The sequence below is a fragment of the Alosa pseudoharengus genome, unplaced genomic scaffold, assembly GCF_046254945.1.
Source record: "Alosa pseudoharengus isolate Yale_2024_CS ecotype anadromous, Long Island Sound unplaced genomic scaffold, YU_APseudo_1.1 YU_APseudo_1.1_scf_9, whole genome shotgun sequence".
Classification (NCBI taxonomy): Eukaryota; Metazoa; Chordata; class Actinopteri; order Clupeiformes; family Clupeidae; genus Alosa; species Alosa pseudoharengus.
In genome coordinates this window covers 11,241,227-11,264,885 of record NW_027468881.1, presented here as the reverse complement: position 1 = coordinate 11,264,885, position 23,659 = coordinate 11,241,227, and the positions used below count along the sequence as shown (strand labels likewise).

Genomic DNA, 23,659 nt, shown 5'->3' with positions numbered 1-23,659 from the left:
TTACACCCAACCCCCATATCGCAGCTTGTTTGGCAGGTAGACGCGTGTCAGGTAATCAGAGGCTATGGAGGCCAGAGACTGGATCTCAGCTTTATGCTTGAGTCTCTCCATGATCTGCATCTGAAACAAACACACACACACACACACACACACACAGAAAACAACCCACAGCTGCATTAATGACTTTGGATCACATATGACTTGTGTACATATGTTTTGTTTACTGTACGTTCTTTAGCTACGTAGGAAAGCAGACTATTCCTTGAGCATACCAAGGCACACTCTAGTATTAGTCCAACATTTTTCTGTGATGTGTAACACCTGAGATGTCCCCACACATATTTGGAGAGGGAAAATATGTGCCGTGACCCACCTCCTTCCGCTAAAACAAAACTACTGTTGCTTTTTCACTCCAAACTCTATATGCTGGTAGAGGATAATGCATGGGTTACAGGTAAACACCATGCTCTCATGAGGTTGTTTACAGTCTGCTGTAACTGGGTATTTACACCAGGTTGTTTACAGTGTACAGTAAGTGGGTATTTACCCTCTTCCTCTCTCTCTTTTGGTTCAATCTCTCCATTCCCCACTGGGGGTGGCTTGAGCTCCACACTTCATCATGCTCTTTAACAGTTTCATTCATTATGATGATAAGATTATTGGTGGTGGTGGTGGCGGAAGGGTTGCATTGGACAGTTTTGATTATTGGGGGGGGGGGGGGGGGGGGGGGTGTCATCCCCTCATATTTTACCCCATATGCCCCCCTCCCTCTTGTCCCCCTCACCTCTTTGTCCCATTGGGGCTGGCAGCTGAGGTACGGCCTCCTCCTTAGGCTCCGCAGCTTGCTCTCATCGCTTCGACTCAGCGGGATCAGAGCTTCCTGTGGCACCCGGAGTCTGGGGACCAGCAACATCCTCACAGTCACTTTGAGCCCCTCAGACATCATACATACACACTTCAATGGTAAAGGAGCCGTTTACACCAGGAACAATAACTATAAAGATAAGACTGTAACTATGGCGATATGTGTCCACACTGACCAGCCATAAGAAAAGTTTCTCTTCATGTTGATGAATGTGATGTCTGAAACTTGATTGATTTTGATTGTCTGTCAGCTTTTTATTGATCTCAAAATTGGTCTGAAAGTGATCCCCAACGATATCGTTTTTCATATTCATTTGCCTTTATCGTTACAGTTATTGTTCTTGGTGTGAACGGCCCTTAAGTTCTTAAAAAAATATGTATAGGGCGGACATAACATTTTGCTTAACTTTACATGGGATGGTAAAATACTATTAAATGAGTTTGTGATGCACATGAATGACTAATCACTATTACTTGCTCATATTGTGATGCCTATTTCGACATGACACACTTTCTCCTTTTTGACTGAAAGTGTGCTGAAATCTGTGCTCTTTGATAAAAAATATTCTCTGACCACACCAACTTGGGTAGCTCCTTGCTCTGTGCACCTGCAGTGCATGGCTCAAACTACCATGACCACAACATAGGAAGTGGTTCCACTGCTTCATTTTATGCACAGATCCCCCTCTTTCCCCCAAAGCCCATTTTAAGCGTATGAACATTGGCATACATGCTTAAAAATAGCCGGTTAAAAGGAAAGAGCAGTAGGCAACAGCGACGAAAAAAAACAAACCAAAACAAAGAGCTAAGAGGCCTAGTCTAGTGGAAGCCACAGAGCGGAGTAATGAGCCCTCTTTCCCAACCTCTCAATGTCGGACGGCAGGAGCCCCAACCACAGCACACTGGGAACGGTCAGGTTGTGCGCCTCAAACGACATAGACTGAGGAGAGAAACACACACACTCACACACACACACACACACACACACACACACACACACACACACACACACATTCATGCAATGACTTGAATATGGACATACACTCACATGCACACAGGCATACACACAGATGAGAATACATGTACATCCATGTACCAATGTGCATGCAGACACACACCCCAACATGTCCTGGGAGTTTGCCTGTATGTGCACACACATGCAGAAATACTTTACTTTTCCACATGGTAACTTCATATGTTTTTGAAAACACACACATACACACACACACACACACACACACATACACACACACACACACAGGCAATTTCTGTATTTTTTCCACAAAGAGGGGAGAGTAATTACATATCCCTCTTAAACAGACATTGCACAGGGTTCACTGGATAATGCACTTAAAGAGCAGGCGGAGCACTCACCACTGATCCATACTTGTAGATGCACATTATTTCGATTCCTGGGAACAGAGAAAGGCAGACTCTGAGCAATCAGTGCCATGCTCAGGCTGTGTTCCCACGGGAGCGCCTAATTGGTAGTGAACATGCGGCAGGGCCCTTCTACACGCAGGGGTCAGGAAGTGGGTGTCACTGAGAGTGGCAGCGTCAGAGGGAGTCCTGGGGCCTCAGGCATTTGGCGGTGTTAGATCACGCCGAACCTCTAACTATCCCCAGATCAGCCGATGATGAGTACAGAGAGCTCTCAAGGGTCTGGTGTGTCAGCCCAGTGGACACGCAAAGGCCCTTGTGTGTGTGTGTGTGTGTATGTGTGTGTGTGTGTGTGTGTGCCTGCTTAAAAACATGCACGTGAAAAAAACGTGAATGTCTTCTGAGGTTTTATCATAAGCATTGCCTTCTTCACTCTTTGTTTGTGTGTGTGAGTGTATGTATGTGTGTATGTGTTTGTGCGTATGTGTTTGTGCATGTATATGGACTTGAGTGTTAACAAGGAAACATGCTCATGGCATATGTGAAACAAGTCTATGTAACGAGTGAGTGCATTTGCTTACCATGTGGGTCTGCGTCCACCAGTGCAAAGATGGGGACGTGCAGAGTGTCCCACAGCTTGCGCACCATCAGCCTGCTGTTCACATCAGGGACACCCTTTCCCTGATGACCCCGGGGGCACAGAGCGACAGAAGAGAGACGAAAAGATAGACAGAGAGACAGATTACAAGAGAGCGAGGAAAGAGGAAGAGAAAAACATCGAGAAGAGGCAACCCATTAATTACAAAACATTTTTCAATCACATCAGGGAGGAACCTGACTAACAACAGGGACGGTGCAGGAACAACAGGTGGTGAAGACTTCCACAGCTCATAGCTCAGATATGGAAGTGCCTCTGCTCTTACGGTTATCATGATGCATGGAGACAGCTTAGTGCAGAAGTCGTCATCCAGCAGCCTCTGGAATGTTGCGTCCTTCTCCACAATCAGAACAAACTTAGCAGATGATGCAATATCTGACACGGGTTGAGGAGACAAATGGCTTGTTTTCACAGGTGTGCAATGGTGGCTTTCCCTTGTGAATATTCAACCAGGGATCAATACCAATGGATAATGTGACAAAGGATACTCCTTATTCCACAGACGTTAGATGAAACAGGAATGGCCTGCAAATGAGAGTGAAATTGGTTAAATTAGTCTAAACGTTCCTCCAAATCAAAATATCCTCATTAATCAATCTCTGAACCATGTCACCTAGACAACAATGTAATCTCTCCCTGTGGATGACTGAGCTGTTTAAGCTAGTGATTTGTATGTGGGTTGAACTTGGGGATTGTGGCCAGAGAGTATGAGCAAGTGATGTCATACTTTTTGGCTAAGAGCATGGCTTTCCTTTCATTGAGCAGCGAGAGGAGAGAGAGCAAGGCAATTGAATACTGAATTACTTCTTCAGTAAAAACTCATAGATAAGTCTTCAACGTACAGTGGAACTGGAGCTGCAGTCAACTTTGGTACCATCTTCTTCCAAATAGCACAGATCACCAGAGATGAACCCTTTTGATGTGGAAAGCTGTTTCACACACACACACACACAGACACACACACACAATTACATTCACATGGACACAGATAAAGAATTTCACAAACAGTCTCAAACACATACTTTCTCACAAAGGTTAACATTCTTTGGAACTTGATCATCAAAACTCCATGGTGTCAATAAAACAAAAGAACCCCAGCACACAGGTGTTTCTTCATGAATGCCAAAACTAAACCGTCGAAAAGCTGAAATAATCATAACAAGAAAGATCAAACCACACTTTACCCCGGACAAGAATGGTTCTACTTAATATAAGGAAACATAAATGTGTTCTCTCCCCTTTTTGTGTGTGTGTGTGTGTGTGCGCACGCGAGAGATGTGAAACTGAAACAGGCTGAACGTATGTGATTCTGTGTGCCAGAGGATTCTGACAGAGAACATGTGGATCTGTGTGCATGTGTGAGAGAGAACATAAACAATACAGCAATAATTAAAAAATGTGATGTATGTATCAATGTACACTCGCAGTAAACATACTTTCTGCCATATCCCATCTCTCCTTCCTAACACAAACACACTCTATAAAACATATCAAGTATTCACACACACACACCACATGGAGGTTTCTGCGCGGGACCTTGAGCATACATGAGATGTCATCCACAATGGCGTCCACCGTCTTCTGGGAGCGGAACAGCTGTGTGTCGTTATAATAAATGTCCCTGTAAAGCGCAAAGAACACCTCTTTCATGTAGGAGAGGGCGATAAATCACTGCAGAGACATCCAATGTTTCAACCTCAGGTTTTATCTGCTACTTTTGGCATCGCTTTTTGCGTTTGATCTCTAAAGGTGATCTATCAATACAGCGAGGAGTCTTCTTTAAACTGAAAACACTCCATCAACGCAGCACAAACGGAACAAAAATAGGCTACTACTGAAATGTCTGGTTCAACCAACCTTTTCGTCGCGTAGGAGTTACTCTGGACGAGTTTGTAAATAGCTGAGAGGACTTTCAGAATTAATGCTGCAAACACAGACGATATGCAATAAATTAGACTCATTTTAACCAATGCATGCTGTAAGTACTCAAACTTCACATCCTCACAATCTCTCACAGGATTTTGATGTGATGTCTTAATACATTTCAGCGTGACTTTTTTTGCCATGATAACAATAAGGAATGAATTAGCTTGATTTGCGGCACACCCCAGGAACGCATGCCTGAATACACTATTTTGTAACCGCCTCATCGTAATGTGTCTTCATTAATCTCAAATCACTTACCACTGAGGAAATGGATTAGAGTGGTAAAATGGACCTATTAATCGAATCCAGTGCTGGAAAACGGCAGACAGCAGCTAGAGAGCTTTTGCTTCGCTTGGAGAATTGTTGGCATAATTGGCTCATTTCAGGGTTTTCTCACCAAACCTGTTGACGGAGGAGGCGCAGTCACTGCGGATGGTGCTGACGGAGGCTTCTGAGCTCATGTGAAGGCCCACGGCACTGTCAAAGCTTCAACCGGGAGTGTTCAGAAGGCAAACAATAACAAGACAAGAACAAATAATCATCAATCTGCTGAAATGACCTGACTAAACTCTTTCTCAAAAAGGTCTTTCTCGTTCCAGAGGGATAACTTTTTCTTTACAACATGCTTTTACTCGGAAGTGTTTTAAGTGGAGCTCTTAAGTGATACTGAGGTGTTATCTAGATCCATTTAGCTATCAGATGGGAACAGTTTTATTCAGTAGGCTGCCTATGTGCCAGGCAATTTAAATCTACAAAACTATTATTCTTGTTACTGAGATAATAAATTGAGCACAATCCTGTTTATTTCTGCAGCATACTTAAAACACAAATCGTTCAAATTTGTGCAAAGCTGTATAAAACAGAAAGGAAAAACATACAGCCAAAGCAGCAGATGAATTTACTCCCATAACTTCAAGTATGTTTAGTTTAAATAATAATACGCTTTCCTATCTGTGGCTAGTTTAGTGCTAGTTTGCTAACCAGTAGCAATAGAAAGGTCATGGGATTCATTTCCAGGAAACACGTAAAAATATATGCTGTCATGTGTCCTATAAGTCACTTTGAATAAACAAACCTGCTAAATAGAAATGGAATGTAATGTAACCTGTGTGAGAGTGAAGGGGTGGCAGTGGGGTTGCGGTTGGGTGTTACTGGGCTTAAACATCCTGGCATTTCCTTTGAGAAACTTTTGCTTTCCAGGCTGTCAGATTTGGGACTTTGAAAGGGCCTGGCTGAAATGTGCTCTAAGCCTTTACGGGGTTTGATGCAAATTCAACTTGACAAGTTGCTTTGTTCTATGCATGAGGTCTCCGCACTGTGCACATTAAAAGCCTCTGCAGAACACCAGATTTGTGAGTGTGTGTTTATGTGTGTGTGTGTGCCTGAGTGTGTAGAGACAAGAGAGAGAGAGGGAAAGTTAGAGCATGTGCAGTGTGTGTTGCTAATCCTTTGTAGAAATGACACCTATTTAGACTCAGGAAGTTATTAAGCTTCAGGGATCAAGGTTCAGGACTGAAGGTGGCTCCATAAATGTGTTTTTTTCTATTTCTTTTGTGTCTTTCCTAACACCCAAATGTAAGGTGCTGACTGATACCATGTAAGACAGGTAAGATTGTAAAGCTCTTTGGACAGTATGGTCCTATCCATTAAGACTAGTAAATCACATTTTACAACCTGTAACATTAGCTTATTCGCTTATGGCTTTGACAAAGCTGCTGCAGTTAACCACATAAACCTATATCTAATATATCTATCAATAATAGTGATTATAAATAACCATCTGATGAAAACGTAAGATGTTGTAAGATCCGGAAAAACGACAGAAATGTCTTACCTTACATTAGACCAAGTATTACGATTTTGCAGGACCAGCACTGGTGCTTCCCCTTTGGATAAACTTTTTATAATGTCAAGGATTACACCCTCGATTCGCGTCAAAATATCCTGGCTTGGAAATGAGATACAAATACATTATGTTACTTTGTAGCATACTGGTACAAAGCTGAGGTTCGACAACATGCAGAGAATGACAGCTCCCGCAATCCTGACATGGTTCAAATCATCAAACTAGTAACGTTAGCTAACATTGGCCTACCTAGAAAAGGATTCTTCATTGACAGTTGTGGATGCACTGTCAACTTCTTCAATGTTTTGTAACAGTTCAGAGCGTAACCTATCTACCTCAAGGAACTGCTCAGACATGTTCAAATTCGACATACAGGTAGGTAAAGCAATATCACTGGATAATTTAATTTACTGGCTGCAAACTTCTCTCTGGCTACAACATTCAAAGCTAGTCAGGTGTTTAGCTAGTCGACATCAAGCATGGACATTAGCTAGCTAACGTTGATGGTTTAGGCTAGGAAGTTCTTTGGTCTCCTGAAGGTGTAAGTCAGTCAGATAAACTGCAAAACTACCATCTACCATCAGAACTCATGTCACTTAACAGCAGGGGATGTACTGAAACCCTTTATAAAGTTATATTTTATCCGAACTACCGTGTCTCAACTACTGATATGGCTGAAAACAGAATTATTGCTTGAATGTCCTCTGGTTCTCTATTCCGGCGCGCGCCCTCCAGCGTTCTGTTTGGGTTATTATTCTAATCATACAGGCAAAGAATTCAAACGCTCCTTGAGCACTATTATCATTTCATGAGACAAGTGTCTGGATTCCCAGACATTATTTATACGACAACTTAGATATTAATTATCCAAAAGGCAACCTCAATATCTTTTAAATGCTCTAAAAGAGAACACACACATTCTTGAGAGCATAATATCCTTAGTCTGTATAAACTCTGCGGTTATCAGTTGTGCAATCTATTTTGGGGGGCTCTGTTTCATCTGGCCTTCCCTCCTGGGTAAAGGTCTCTTACACACAGGCTCTCTCACACGAATAGACGCACGCACACTCTGCCACATTCCACTTGTTCCAACATCTGCTGCCATTCTTTTCCTATGAACAAACATACTTTCTTAGCGTAAACGAAAAACTGACATGGATGTTGTCCCACACATGAGGAAATGGTTGTAATTTTCTGAAATATGTCATAACTGGCTCTAATTAGGGGTGTGGCCAATACACCTCACCGAGCCAGCTGCAGTGTGCTCTCGACCCGAGACCCTTCAAACATTTTCCATCTCCTCTGTGACCCCTGCAGCTAAACCACCCCTGAGCCCCTCGAATTCCAGCCTGCCTGACAACACCACGGGGCAGCGCAAGCAAAGGCTTTCATCCCGCCAAAAAAACACCAGCCTCGCGCTCTCACTCTCGCAGACACAGACAGCCCAAAGCGCTGAGACAGAAAGAGAAAAGAGGGAGCGAAAAGGCAAGATGTGTGAGTTAAAGACTCCCTCAGGCCGTTCTCTCACTGATCTGACAATTAGAAGCTTTGAAGATCCTTGAGATGTCGCTGCATTACTTTGTTTAACATTGCATTGGTGTTGCGCAACAGAGGGCATCTGCGGTCGGTAAATATGAGGTATTTTAGATAGATCTTTTGGGACTGTAAAACCAGCAGACAGACTGTGCTTGCATGTGTAGTTTTTGTGTTACTGGGTGTGAGTGTGTGTCTGAACAGCACTGTGGTCTGTAAAGGGCAGGGCTTTGTGTCCAGCTTGACCTGAAGGTGCCTCTCATTCAGACTTGCAGTGCAGTTTTCTCTGTGGCTGCTGACTGAGTGACAGTGACAAGCTGCTTCCGTGGCACTTGAGCTTAATCACTAGATAATTGCTATCTTTAAGAGACCCCAACCTTACCCTGTGGTCCGTGAAAGGTTGCACTGGGTGAGAGCTGTTCGTCTTCTCCTTCTCCTGCCATAACTTCCTCTCTCTCTCTCTCTCTCTCTCTCTCTCTCTCTCTCTCTTTGAGTTTGCTTATGAGTAAGCCAAGGACTCCTCCTGTGCTCTTGGACAGCGACCGACCCGTGTGGAGTGTAAGGCTTTAACCTGTGGAGACAGAGTGCAGCCAGTCATGCGCTTGTCTCGAGATGAGTGTTTGTGCTGGGTGAGAGAGAAGGGTTGTGGGGTCACTGGAAGGAAGGGAAAGGTTTGGGGTGGGGGCTAGTGGGCGACCGCTGCAGGTGAGGGGGATTAGCCTCGGCCAAGGGGCCCCTAAGAAACCAAATACAGATCTGTCAACTTAATCCCCACAAATAGAAAACAGAGCCACTTTGCCCCAGCTCCCTCCCTCCGCTCTGTGGCCCCTGCGCCCAGCCCCTCCTTGCTGTTTTCCATCTGCCCTCTGCCAAACGCAGCTCTCGCTCGGACGCTAATGGGGCCCAAAGAAGCATCCCTAAGGAGGCAGTGACTGATTGCAGAGGGCTGTGATTGACAGATCCGTACAGCCTCATCGAGTGATGAGATCAAGGGCTCAGAGGGGAGTGGTATTAAGAGACAGAGCTAAACTGTGACACCCCCCCCCAAACACCCACCCCACCCCTCCCTCAATGGGTGCTGGACCAATTAACCTCCAGAGTCCCATTAAGGAGCCCCGTTAAGCGGGCTGCCTGCCCATTGAGAAAACCTGCAGACCAGGCTGTTGTCAGAGAGCATGCCTTTGAAAGGAGAATTATTGTGCTAATGGACACCATGCCTCAGCCAGATATTTCCTTCCTGAAACAAGCATGTATTTGTAAATAGCTAAGACAGACAACATGCAGGTTACAAATACAGTCTTATTATTAAGTCCCACACACGCTATGTTTGTCACATGGAAAAACCTGCTGAAAACACACTGAAAAAGAAAACAGAAGGAAAGGGAAGTCTGAGAACACATTGCACACACACACAAAATGATAAAAGACACAGGTTCTAAGCCATATTTCTATCCTCCCCGTTGCCCAGGCTCACAGCTGTGTTTCATATGTTCCCGCGGCAGGCTGCGAAAGTGTCAGACACGAGCAGGGCAACATTTGCTTTTGCTCAGCCCCACCTGGCCGGCCCTGTTTGAACAAGCCGCCATGTCGTGGGGAGTGCACAGTGAGGCCCATCTCGAGTATGCAGACTGGATGGTACGGACGGGTTGAACCGAACAGGGGTGGGGGTGTTGGTTATTGTGACCCCACCCCCATCCCCTCCCCCCATCTCCACTCTTTCTTCTGACCCCTTGACCCCACACTGCTTCATTTGGGGGGTCAGTTTACCTTGAGGAGTTTAACTGTATCCTCCACGGTGCTATCCCACTGCTCTGCACCCTGTGGCCTTCAAAGAGAGCTGCCTGCAGAGACTCATGAGGCAATCTCGTGAAATAAATATTAATCTGACCTTCATGTGGCCATCGTAATCCAACGAGATTCGAAAACACAGAGCTATAAAACTAAAAAGGGGGAAGAGTTGGGAAGAAAGCAAGTGTGGACAGAGTGGAAAGGGGATGCAATGGGAGACCGGAAAAGAGAAGGGGAGAGGTTGGTTCACAGCTTGTGAGAGAGGGAGGTGAGGCACGCGAGTCGTCTTCTGCCAGAACTGCACCTTTTTAAATCCTGAGTCATGCTCAAACCTGCAGGAGTCTTGTGTGTGTGTGTGTGTGTGTGTGTGTGTGTGTGTGTGTTCAGACACATACACAGGCGAGATCAGAGTGCTGTGCTGGGGTGGGGTTGAGAAGAGTGCCTGGAACTCACATTCAAGATTTCCAGGAATTGTTATTATGCTGTATTATTATGGCAATATTAATACACAAAGTCATTGACAATTTGCTTTATTTTCCATTAAAAATCATCACAATTTTAACCACATTTTCTAAGAATTCCCTCCGAAAATCCAGTTACATATAGCCGCAATAATCCCAACAAACCCCAAATCGAAGGAACATTTTTTCCATTTGCAGGAAATAATAATAATTTAAAAAAAACTGAACTGAATTCACTATTCACAATTCTAACTGCAAAATTCTAACTGCAAATTCTCCTCCACAACAATTACAGCAAACCCTTGCAAGGTCCTGGAGGGACGGATTAGAGTAATTCTTTTAAGAAAGCCACGCTGGACGGACAGCTGCAGTGGATGGCTGCCATTAAGCAACCACATAGTCAAGAGGACCTCTGAGCATGTACCTTGTCATGATAATCAAATTTGTGTGGTTTGAATTTGTGTGGACAGATTAACACATAGGGACAAACACATTGCTCCTGAGGGCACGAAAACTGCTCAGTCCAACCTCAGTGTTAATGGCAATAGGGTCACACTACTCATTTCCGCTGTCTGCTGGCTGCCCTCGCGGTCAGGACGGTCAGGACGGGGCCCCTCTGACGGAGGTGTCTCTGCTGGTATGGGATGAGCGAGTGCCAGTGTGAAGTCTCGCGCCGGAGTGATGCTTAGACAAGCACGGGCCTCTTCATGGAGGATTATGAAATGTAGGTTTGTCTGTTTGCCAGCTCTTGAACCATTTTAGGTGTAATGGACACTTCGAAAAAACAAGTAGGTATATGTTTGTGAACGTTCATTGATTCTTCTGTGTGTGTGTGTGTGTGTGTGTGTGTGTGTGTGTGTGTGTGTGTGTGTGGTTGTGTGTGTGTGTGTGTGTGTGTATGTGTGTGTGTGTGTGTGTGTGTGTGTGCGTGTGTGTGCACGCGCGCGCGTGCACGCATTTACACGTGTGTGTGTGTGTGTGTGTGTGTGTGTGTGTGTGTGTGTGTGTATGTATGTATGTATGTGTGTGTGTGTGTGTGTGTGTGTCTGTGTGTGTAAAGACATCTGTGCATTGACTGTAAGTCTGTGGATGGCAGGTGTTCTGGTTTATGTACTGTGTGTGTGTGTACCAAAAAGAGAGGTGGGAAAGTGAGAGGGGGTGTGAGCCGGTGTTTGTCCACTGGGCTCCTGTTCTGCTTTACTTCCCTTGGTCAAAGGCTCTCAGTGTGGCCGTCCAGGCCCAGATTTCGCCTGTGCCCACTGTTTACTGTGCCGGTCACCAGGGCCCCCAGAATCCAAACAAAGGGGGGTCTGTTCCTATTGTCCTTCCCCAGAATGACAGCTCTACACTGGGCACTCACTAGAGCACATGGGAGAACAGAGGGGGAGGAGAGGAGGAGGGTCGGGGGTAGTCAGGGGTGTGGGGGTGGGTTGGGGGCTTGAGGTTCCACATCCAGCAGAGAGGACAGCTTTAACTGAAACCATGTCCTTCCCTTTCATGTCCTCAATCAGAAACCGCCTCCATGTAAACACCTGCGGCCCTGCACTGATTCTATCTGAGGACCCGGAAAGCAGTGTTTACATGGTACAGGCTACCACTGAAAGTGATGGAGTAACAAACGGATATACGTGAATGAGTAACGGCAGAGCTTGCCTCAAGATAAACCATTTGGAAATGGAGACCAACCACAAGTGGGAAGTGAAGATCGGGGGACCCCCCCCCCCCCCACACACACACACACACACACACACAAATAATTCCCAAGCCATTCATCACTCCCCATCTTCTTCTCCAGCTCGGGCGGTCTGACTGCTGCAGTGATATGGGGCTGTCCGGTTCCTGTACTAGAGCCTGTGTTTAATATGGGTCTCATAAAAAAACCCATTTAGTCGTATCTCCCAAAAAATGTCTGCGGCAAGGTCATAAAAAGAATCCCATTGCAAGGAAGAGGAGGAAGAGGAAAAAAAAGAGCTGTTTGAACCAAATATGGCCATTAACTGTCAGGACTGGCCCCCAGAACCAGTGTGCCCAGTTGGGGTGATTGAGGAGCACTGGAGAAGGTCAAAAGCATTACATTAAAATGGAGTGTTTAAGAGGTGCTGAGGCCAAAGGGTCACTGAGGAGGGCGGACCAGGCAGCTGCCAAACATCTGCACCCCCCCCCCCCCTATACCCCTGCCAGGAGACTTGTCCCTCCACTGCTGTCATTATTGCCCACACCATTGTGGGTTCAGCTGTGACCTTGATGCTCATAGCATATGTTTAGTGCATGTGGAGTAATTTCTTCATATTGTTGTTTATTTGTTTATCTGCATGTGAGGGAAGGTTGCTGTGGCTAAATGCTTGTCCTACCAGGAAAAATAATCTGTTAACGTTGTTCTGGTAATTTGTAACAGTTTTGAATGGTGTTCTGTGAAAATATAGTAGCCTAGTGCTTCACCGAAATTAATATTGTCTTTGTTTTATGAAGTTGTAGCCTTTATCACTCACGAAGATATGCGAGCTATCCAGATTGTTTATGGTTAAACCGTATTAGAGGCCAGAGAAGAAAAGGTATTCACCTAATCACACATCAATAAAATGCACAGGTGTGGGTGAGAAACCAGCTGACTGTAAGATATGCGATAGATTTTTGACATGAGTGAAACATAAACGTCTATGAAGATAACCTTAAGTGTCGCCTTTGACTTCACCCTTATCATGCTCGTTCACGCAGTTCTTCGGTAGCGCGCTTTAGACGAACGCTAATCGCTTTTCTCATCTGCCCCTCCCAGCAGATAGCGCCTCCTCGGAGTTTCTGTGAACCCCGAACAGGCATCATACTCCCTGCAACTCATCTAAACTCCCGAGGTACGCGTGAGCTAGAGGAGAGACAGCACCGACTAGACTACGCGAAGATACTCTTGAGGGCGAGAGTGGATGCTATCATCCAATATACAACCCGAACAGTCTATAGGTGACCGCGGTGTTTGATGTTCAGGGATTAACCAATAACGTGGTGGAGTGGAGAGTATTGTGGCTTTTTTTCAGCGAGGGAACTCGTCCCTCAGTATGAAATGAAAATGAGGATGAGGAGTTGATTCGGGTAGTTAAGCACATACAAAGGTAAATATTTTAAACTCATTATCATTGCAGCTAAGTAGCCTATTAGATTAGATAAAACATGGCTGTATTGCTGGATAAAAGTACTCCAGCACTTTTACTTGTATGGGCATACTGTGTATTGGCTGATACAGTATTCACGAACTTTACCCTGGACAATGAAGTCCATTCGAGTTTCATCCACCGGCGACTGAAGAGTCAGGAGCGGCGAGAGATGCAGCGGGAGATTCTGTCTATACTTGGGTTGCCGCATCGACCACGGCCGCACCTCCACGGGAAGCACAACGCCGCACCGATGTTCATGCTGGACCTTTACAATGCCATGTCCACGGAGGGAGATGAGGATGGACACCCGTATCCATTCAAGCCTGTCTTCACGACGCAAGGGCCGCCAATTGCGACTCTGCAAGACAACAACTTTCTTAACGACGCCGATATGGTTATGAGCTTTGTTAATTTAGGTAGGTCACCTGCATGTCTAGCGATCCTGTTTTAAATAACTAATGAACGCCGTTACTTTTGACTGAACTGACAAAAATACAAAAAAGTGTATTTTTGGCGTGCGTAAGTATTGTGTCTTGAAGCAGCAGTGAGGAGTTTGGATAGAATTGTAGCAATTTAAACATCCCACTGAAAATCCATGCAAAAACCTTACAAACAACAACATTAAAATTGGGAAATGATAATAGTCTTGCTATAACGCTAACGCATGTATTTTGGCAATGTAGGCTAGTATTGGGAAAGCGATTTTACATTATATGGCGGCCCGGACCACAGAAATGAATAGTGTATTGGCGGTTATTTGGAACGACAGGTGTGTTTATCTGTCCTTCACATGGCCATATATCCTGCGAATTAATTCGAATATTATACCAGTAGTTACATATAAACCTGCTTCAAGTAGTGGGAAATCGTTGCATAATGCCTCTTAAAATGGAAAGAGAAGTGACTTTTACGCAGAGTAAAAAAAGCACAATAACAATCGCTATAACAGTCTATTGTGTTTCCATACATCTGTGGTCACAGGCAAAGCAATTTTGTGCTCTGTTTTTGTTGATTTTAGTGGCAAAGATAATTGTTTTACTAAGCCAGAAATGGTTGACACTTTTCCCGAATTAGAAAAGGTTATTGAAACATCACAGGTTACTAGGAGCTTGAGATTCTTTCTCATTTCTGTGTGGTCTTGTGCCAAATAGCTCGCATATTTCATCTCCGAAATACTTTTTCCGTTGGCCTATTTGATGAGTGATTTTATTAGGCCACTTATCTGAGTACCCTAACGCAGTAACCTTGGCGTGATTCTCAGTCTCCTGCTTTGGTAAACACTTATATTTGCCCAGTGTAGCAATTTAGTCCATTCCAGCAGAGTCACATTCCGTGCCGTCTCTTGTCTCTTCGACAGCTGTGTCAGTCGCCAGTTTTCAGGTGTTCGGTCTTTGTAAGAATGACACTTGCAGTCTCCCCGAACTCTTTCTTATCTCCGTAAGAAACCTCCGTTAAAGGGCAGATAAAATTACCCTATCTTAGTGAGTCTGAAGTCCACAGTTGTTTTAAATCACTTGTAGTTGGCAAGTGAGCGTTTCTTAACCATCTGTCTTATCTTATCCACTGCTCTTTTTGGATGTCTTAGACTAAATAAACACCATCCTCACCTGTCATATCATATACTTTAACAACTTTAAATGAAAACATTGCTCTGCAGTGTGTGATATCTCAGCGTGACAAATATGTGGTATAAAGGTTGTCTGTAGCACAACTGACAAGAGAATAAGGTTTATTTGACCTGTAAGAGGTAACATTGATGTGGGAAGTTAAGCCAAAAAAGTTTGAACACAAGACATCTGAATGATAGGGCAGACCAAAAGATGACTTCAGAGCTGCAGCTGATTAATCCTGGAAAGATGATTGTTGGTGTGTTTTGGCAACTGAAAGGGAGGTGACAGCGTTTCCTATTCTGAAATGTGTAATTACTGAGGCAACTGCTGCATTGTGCCTATTTTGAACATTCACTGACACAGATGGATTTGACCACAACGGCTCACAAAGTCAAGGGCCTCTCTTCTCTCCCAGGCCAGTGCACTTTGTGCAGAGAAAGAGAGAAAGATTCTGAGGTCGGTGAAATAAGGCATATGATACCAATGTTTTCGTTCCTCTCAAATCTGTGACCCATAAGCCTGACAGTCAATCATAACAAAGATGTTTCATATCAGTTAGAGACAAAAATTTAAAACAGACTGAAGAACACTCAGAACAGAGACTCAGGGAGACCATCAAGTGCTTTCAAGGCCCCTTTTAGCTTCTTAACTCCATAATAATATTTATGTAATTTGGTCACTTTTCTATGTTTGATAAGCCTAAGCCAAGCTTGCTTCTAACACCATGGTTCTCTCAGTAAAGGTCCACTCCAACAGGCCCCATGCTCCCTCATATTCCCAACATATCAAATTATCCATGTCACACGCCAGACTTAAATGGACGTTTGTCTTTGTGATGTCACAGCCAGCTGTAGCGTGTTCCCCCAAAGAGAATGGAAGCTTTGTGGCGCTCCTGTCCGAAACTCGTGATGCGATCTGATCTGAGGTCTCATTGAATCTGGCAGAAGACGCGCTGATTTATAAAACGCTATGGTCAAGACAGCAAAAACTCCTAATCCCAGACGGCAATGTTTATTCCTCCGATTATCTTATTCATTGGTTTTTTGGGGTCTAATTTGAGATCTCTGTTCTGAAATTACAGGCTGGGACGTTTGTCATTTATTTTAATCACACAATTATAGAGTGGATTTTTTTCTCTCTCTCAGCAGCTTTATGAATGGTATGTGGAAAGTGTGTGTGTGTGTGTGTGTGTGTGTGTGTGTGTGTGTGTGTGTGTGTGTGTGTGTGTCTGTTATGCTCCACAGCTGCCTCTTTTTTTCTGAATGAATCTGGGTGGCATTCCCTCTTTTAAATATTATGACAACAGCTCAGTATCTGATTTCACAGATACTCCTGTTAAAAAGCTGCAGAAAGAGGGTGAGAGACGGGCCTTAAAGAGGCTTTGTTTTGCAAGACAGGAATTTTCGACAAGTGTTTCGCAAGCGAAAAAGACGAAGAGGTGAAGGGTTTTGAGCTCCCAGAATCCAGGTTTTACCACGAGATGGTTGGGTATTATCAAAAGATCTTCCCTGACCTGACAAAAGAAAAAAACAAAGTCAGTTTACGCAGCCCAGTTTATGATTAATGTTATCTGGGCTTTTGCTGGGCTGTGAATTTGCAGGCCTGTGAATTGTCATTTTATTGGTCTTTTTTTAGTGTCACACAGCAACTGTGCACTTTGTGTATTGAGCAATGAGCCTTGTGTGTCTCCGTGTCAGTTTTACTGTGCAGACGAGGGTTGAGACTGTGCTTAGTGTGGTGTTAAGAGTTCCTCTCGGAGCGGGTTTTGGTGGTGTTTTTTTTGTGTGCTGAGGGGTGGGTCTCTGTTTTTGGGACCCTTGGGCAAGGGACGCTCTGTCTCTGAGTCACCTCAGTAAAAAGCCCAGCTGTGCAAATGGCTTACGGCATACATTTAGAATGTAAACGGCACATGCAGCACGCTAACACGCGCTGCCACTGAGGGCGTGCACCCAGCGCTCCAGGGTGCAAGAACAGCCTCTCTTGGACAACTTCTAGACTTTTTGGAAAGATCTACAGCAGACCTACAAAGACAAAGAACATGCTGAGTAGCAAATCTCTCTCTCTCTCTCTCGCCATATCTGGTTTAGCTGGCACTCTGAAAAATATTGATTTGTGGTTGACAGCAGCTGATGGGATGTGTTCTCAACGAGCGAGCCGGTTTTACATTGAATTTTTTTCTATTTCTAGCTAACAAAAAAACTGCTGTTTTTTGTCAAACAAATAATTCAGCTACCCATACACATGAATTAGTCGTGTCTGTTATGTTTTATGACACCTTAGGTCATTAGAGTCCACTGCAGTATTAGTTATTGTTTAGCTTTTGTGATATTTGCTCCCCCACGCACGCACGCACACACTAACTCACACTCACTCACACCCGCTCTTCAGCCGAGCGTGTCGGGACGGGTCTGGGAAGGGGAGAGGTCGGAAAGGGGGTGGTACAGGAATTATAGGATGAGGGTGGTGGGCATAGCAAAGTTATTTACTCTGCCCAGAGTAACATTTAAGGACATTAAGTCACTAGCTTTTATCTGCAATGTGGCCGCCAGGCCCTGCTTGTGTGATGTGTGACATAGTATGCTTCTGTTAAATAAGGTCAAATTGATAAGAAGGCCGTCAGGAAAGATGAATTACAGGGAAGACAGAGTAACAAGGAGGGAAATTGAAATCCAGAGGGGGAAAGAGAGAGAGAGAGAGAGAGACAGAAGACAGTCACCAGTGAAGAGGGAAAGTGGGTCAGAACAAGAGAATCATAGCTGCTCAATTAGCTAGGCCTCCATGTTAGCTACTGTTGTGTGGGGGGGCATGAACCCCCCCCCCCCCCCCCCCCCAGGATTTAGCATACATACCTGCTATCCAGCAATGCTACTACTACATCCTACAGTAGCCACTTAGCCTAGCGCTCACCGTTTCAGAGCTGGCTGATTTGGCTCACGGTCTTAGCTTACCCGGTCCAAGCCACTGACTCAGTAGCGGTGAGGTCACTTGTATTTCCCATACCCCCTCTCCCCCCTCCACACACACACACACACACACACACACACACTTCCCAGCCCACTGCCAGCAGGTCACGCAGTGGGAGGATCTGGGAGTGAATGGATGGCGCTTGTCGGTTGGCATGCCCTGCCTCTCCTGTCGTGCCCTCACCTTTCATGGCATCAGTCAGCACATCGCAATGCAGACATTTATGAGGCTGTTTGCTGTCTGTTGTCTCCCTTCCTCCTCTGTGTTATCAAGAGTGTTAGTCACAGTTTCATCCTGTGCCCTGGTCTCATGCAATGTTTAATGGGGGATGCCCGTGTCCATTGTGTATATATAGGCAACAGAGACGGATAGGATGAAGGGAAAGAGAGATAGAGAGCAAGGGAATGAGAGAGAGTGAGTGAGTGAGAGAGACAGAGAGAGAGAGAGAGAGAGAGAGAGAGAGAGAGAGAGAGGGAGGGAGCAAGAGGGGGAGATGGAACAACAGCTCTTGCTTCAAGGCATTTGAGTTATTAAAGAAAACCTAATGGGTCCCGGGGTCGGTAATACTGCTGATTTGAATCAGCTGCCTTCCACTGCAGTCTCAGGGGGAAGCCATTGTAAAATAAAGCGCTGCTTTTGGCACAGCTGTGCACATGCATTATGAACAAAAATGTTTTAACTTTTTTAAATTTAAACGATTAAAAAAAAAAAAAAATCTTCATGTTGGTTGCAGTTGTGTTCCCTAATGATTTCAGCCAGATGTGGGAGAGACTGTAATAAACATAATTGGAAAACAAAATGAAACAATTGAAGCAGTCAGCCCCCCTCCTGTTTACTCTGCCAACCATTGCTCCTTTGCCTCTCCTGTGGCTCTTTCCCACTGTACATTGTATTATTTACGGAGGGAGCAAGAAATGAAACAAGACATGAAGAAAAAGGAAAGGGAGAAAGAGGTTTGAGGTTATCCTCCACTCCTCATGCACCTGAACCACTGCACCACAGGGCTGAGTACACACTGAGTGAGTCACGTTGCTAATTGCGGTGGATGTTGTGCAGCTATTGTGGCGCTGCGAGGCATTGTCTGCCCCCTTTCCTCTTTCCCCTGAACCCCAAAACATCTCCACAGAGAAACTTGCGGAGATACCACCAGTGGCAGCCACTGTAGTGAGACTGTTTGTAGCTTTGTGTGTTTTGTGGTCCTGTGTGTTAAGTGGCAGGTTAAGGCGGGTGGAGGTGGTGGTGTGTGTGTGTGTGTGTGTGTGTGTGTGTGTGTATGGGGGGGGGGGGAATGGTTGAGAGGAAGGAAAACAGTGTAATTGCAAAATTTGTTTGGATTTTTATGAGGGGGGGGGGGGGGAGGGGTTGGCATCGAGGCAGCATTGTGTCACACACACATTGGCGCTCCAGAGTGTTTACATCATGGCTCAGTCATGGCGCTCGGAGATGTTAATCTTCGGCTGCGGTCGAGAGCTGTGCCACGGTGTCCTTACTCATGCGCCTACAGGAAAGGGGCATCATGGGTGGCTATGATTTGGGCCGATTGCACAGCTAGTGTTGGTCATGGTGGTGATTTGAAGAGTGGTGATGATGCCAGTTGTAAATGTGTTAACTTTTTGTTTTGTTTTAGTGAGTAAGTATCAGGCTGGTCATGGAACAGTTGACAGTGATAGTGGGAAGTTTGGAGACAAGTAAAGCACTATGTCATGTCACGTTGACGTCTGTTGACGCAGGCATCATCATCATGTTTGCATCACTGGTTTGTAACACATTAATTGTCCATAATCCATTCCACTTTCCTCTTACATGCCCTCAAGCAAATTGCTTCTTGTTTCTGAAGAGCTCTCCTCCTGTTTTATTTAATTTCTCTCTGTTTGCCCCCCCTCCTCTGTCTGTCTCTCCCTCTGTCTTTTTCCTCTCGTTCCTAGCCCTGTCGAAGGGCCTTCCTTACATTCCAGCCCTCAGCAGGCCGCCCCTGGGACACAGCCAGAGGTTAATACAGATGTTTCTCTACATCTGCGGGCCAAAGCAGCTGTGTGGGGAAACTTTATCTCCTCAAAGTCCACAGATCTCAGCAACCCCCCCTCTCTCTCTCCTCCTTCCCTCTCACCCTCTCTCTCTGCCCTGTTCACATCAGCCCTCCACCCTGTGCCCCCCACCCCCACCCTGCCCTGCTCTCGGAGGTCTCCCCGCTCCCTGTCCCTCCTGTTCTCACCCTACTATGCTTACATCGACCCCCTGCTCGCCCACATCCCCAGCATTTTGCCCCCCCCCCCATCTCATTAGAATCCAGTGTCCTCAACAATCCCCCCTCTACAATCCAGCCCAGAACAACCGCACTCTTCTCCCATTCTCCCTCCATGCTCTCTGCACTCTTCCTGCAGTGTGCTCCTCTGATCCCCTTGTAATGAGATTCGAGAGCCATTCCAAAGCAATCTGTTCCACTTCCATCATCTTTCCCTCATATGCTTTGCGTAATTGCCCTCTGAAGTTGCACTGCTCTGCTCTGGGCCAGTAGTGAGGTTTTCCCAGTCATTGTGGTATTCCAGTTTGCATGCTTCATTCTCCTACCAGCAGCCAAGGCAGAGTGCCAAAGGTCTTTAAGTCCAACGTCACGGAGTAAACTCCAAGCGATGAAAGCAAATTCAGGAGACATAAATGTGTGCAGAGATAAAAGGAGCCTTGTGTCATTTAGTTATCAGCATTGGAGAGAAGCAGCTCTGTTTGCATGTAACTACAAGGGCAGTTGAGCGGAGAGGAAGTGTTTGACGGCATTTGTTTCCCTTTGTTGAGTCTGATTGTTTCCCCTGGCCTTGACACTTTCAAAGCGATATCTTTCCCCTCTCCTTTTGGGTTTTTGTTTTTCATGCTCTGGAATTGCACGATCAGTACTTCACGTGCTAAAATGGGCTCCCTGGAGTCAACTCCCTCGCTTTTCTAAAGGAGAAAATAACATTCTGCAGGTCCTGTGTGCCAGAGAGGCATTTGAACCTGCCTCCTCTCATTTATGTGGAGGAAGTGAACTTAGAAGTGTTGCTAAAAAAGTCATCCTCTGGCCCCCGTGCCCCTGTGAAGTTTTGTACAGTGTACTGGGACATACATTGTAACCCACTTGTGTGAGGAATGGGAAGAAGTCGCAGTTTGGCAGGCACCTAACTCAGGTTTACCAACACAGTCTTTCTGGGAGAGTGAGAAGTCTGAGGGGAAACAGGAGAGTTTCTTTTCCCCCAGGCACAAAAGAGAAGAATTTTGTAGAGTCAATATTGATGTAACCCTTTGCCAATTTTCAGAGTTTTATTCAAAAATATATCTAAAGCGCTTTGAAAAATGTATGAAGAAAGTGCCAGCCAAATGTAATAAACTTCATACAAACAACAGATCAAACAATGACATGAGATGACATGGATGAAGGTCTTTGGAAAAAAAAGCTGAGGAAGAGAAAACACGAGAGAAGAGCAGAAGAGAGTTTTGTCTAGACAGGGAGTCTCGTACACATGCATTGCCTAAGGGATGGCTGGACTCCCATTGGCTCTGCGCTGTGGGTCTCTGTGCAGGTGGGCTGCTGCGGCAAGAGGCAGGTAAGAGCCCAGAACCATAGGGAATGTTGTATCACTCTGCTGCCATGGTGATAGTAATTGTTGCCATGGCAACAGTATACACAAAGGAGCCTCAATGCAAGTTCCTGTGTTTGTACTTAGGTGTTTGTAGAGTCAAGTCAAGTCAAGTCAGATTTATTTTGTGTGTGCATGCATTCTATATGTATTTAATGTTTACACACACACGTACTGATACACCATCATACACATCCACACATCCACAGTCACACATCTCTCCTCTGAGGTGGCGTAGCGTGAACTCTCCATTATGAGACAGCCCAGATGCGGGCCAGAGCAAAGGCAGCAACCCAGTGACCCGCCGGCGCATTGTTAAAATAAACACAACATCCCCCATTTAGAGCCGAACCCCCTGGGCTCTCTCTCGGGCCGCTGGGCTGCTGAGTGAGGGGGACCAGAGACCCAGCGCACCACCCAGCTGCTGGCCAGCCGGCCCATCAGCTACAGGCTGGCACTGAGTGCTGACAGACCTGCGGAGGACACCAGGTTGGGCCTGGGGGGGGGTGGTGGTGGTTGTGGGGGCTTCAGAACCAAATGGAGAAGGATTGGAGAAATGGAGATGGAGAGAAACCAGATCCCCATCCCCATACACACACACACACACACACACACACACACACACACACACACACACACACACACACACACACACACACACACACACACACACACACACACACACAGTGTTCCTAAGTAGATCTCTGTAGTACCCCTGCTTTCCTTCAACACTCTCTGTGACCTCTCATCTCAAATGGATGGATATGAATAGATAAACATTGCCAGACATCTACAATAACATATGTGTTCGTTTATATAATCAATATCAACATATTTAATGTAACCTATGGGCTTCAGTTATATGACAGCTATCACCTCAGTAGCTCTGGTCAGACCAACATGAAGTGGCAATGAGGCAGTGCTGTAATGTCTAACAGATTTCAGGAGGGTCAGGGAGAGCCAAATCAAAGCTTGTTAAAGTTCAGCCACAACTGTACGCGTACAGGTTTTTATGACAAGAGCTGAAAAATGACGCCAATTTAGTGTGAAATATGGATTTGATGTGGCAATTTTTATTTTCAGTTTATTTGGGAAAGACTCCAGCCGCAGGCTTGGAGTGGCATCGGAATTCCACGCTGAAATTTCATTTATTTTTAAAGGGGCTGGATCTAATTAAACTAAATAAACAACAAGCTCTTAAAACAGAGGGCACACTTAATGTGTTACCATCAGTGTTGGCACACATGTTTATGTGTGTGTGTGCATGTGTGTGTGTGTGTGTGTGTGCGTCTGAGTATGTGTGAGAGAGTGGGTAGTCACACAGGTGTTTGTGTGAGTTTGTGAGTATTTCTGTTTGTGTAATGATGTATACTTAAAAGTTATGCTTGTGCATGTGGATGTGTGAGTTCACTGTGTGTGTGTGTGTGTGTGTGTGTGTGTGTGTGTGTGTGTGTGTGTGTTGGGAGAGGGGGATAAATTATGAAAACATTTGCGTAGACTGCGTGAAGTCTCCTGAGGCCTATAATAAGAGCTGGCTTGGCTGGGTGCAGTAGGCGGGGCCAGGGCGGCCGGCCCGACTGCTAAATTAGAGATGGCAGAATCAGAAAAGGGGACGAGAGAGAGAGCAGAGCCAGGCAGCCAGACGAGACTAACAGACATCTGCCCGTGGTCATAAAGCCTCTCAGCACAGAAATACTGACCCCGGTTGGGCTTCGCTCCGGCCTCCAGACTCACTCGTTAGGCTCATCAAAAAAGCCCCAGACTGATTTCAGATCAGCATCGTGGCTTGAGTTACACGTCCAGCACTGTCCACAGAGAGCGAGGGGGTGGGGGGGGGGGCGTACATTAACTCACTAGAGGTCTGAGTGTTTGCTC

General features: G+C 45.5%; 2 protein-coding genes across 2 annotated transcripts in view; one reads left to right on the top strand and one right to left on the bottom strand.

Moving 5' to 3' along the window:
• On the bottom strand, window positions 1–7,045 carry spo11 (SPO11 initiator of meiotic double stranded breaks). The gene is made up of 13 exons (XM_076275983.1): window positions 6,924–7,045; window positions 6,663–6,776; window positions 5,226–5,314; window positions 4,760–4,826; window positions 4,415–4,523; window positions 3,745–3,831; window positions 3,391–3,427; window positions 3,168–3,277; window positions 2,826–2,925; window positions 2,239–2,276; window positions 1,728–1,804; window positions 785–896; window positions 1–120 (listed from the first exon to the last, which is right to left on the bottom strand). Exons 1-13 carry the CDS (start codon window positions 7,043–7,045, stop codon window positions 1–3), a joined length of 1,182 nt encoding a protein of 393 aa, XP_076132098.1.
• Window positions 7,046–13,293: 6,248 nt separating this feature from the next.
• The window catches only part of bmp7b (bone morphogenetic protein 7b), a 31,864-nt gene continuing 21,498 nt past the window's right edge, over window positions 13,294–23,659 (top strand). Inside the window, exon 1 of the mRNA XM_076276384.1 lies at window positions 13,294–14,018. Within this exon, the coding sequence (XP_076132499.1) occupies window positions 13,619–14,018 (400 nt within the window). The 5' untranslated portion in view covers window positions 13,294–13,618. The remainder of the gene's footprint in view (window positions 14,019–23,659) is intronic.

Excerpts from the sequence above, each read along its gene's own strand:
- spo11 (XM_076275983.1), bottom strand. The coding sequence starts at position 7,045 with ATGTCGAATTTGAACATGTCTGAGCAGTTCCTTGAGGTAGATAGGTTA. Across the intron at positions 6,777-6,923 it reads AATGAAGAATCCTTTTCTAG|CCAGGATATTTTGACGCGAA; the intron begins GTAGGCCAATGT and ends CTCATTTCCAAG. Across the intron at positions 3,278-3,390 it reads TAACGTCTGTGGAATAAGGA|ATATTGCATCATCTGCTAAG; the intron begins GTATCCTTTGTC and ends AACCCGTGTCAG.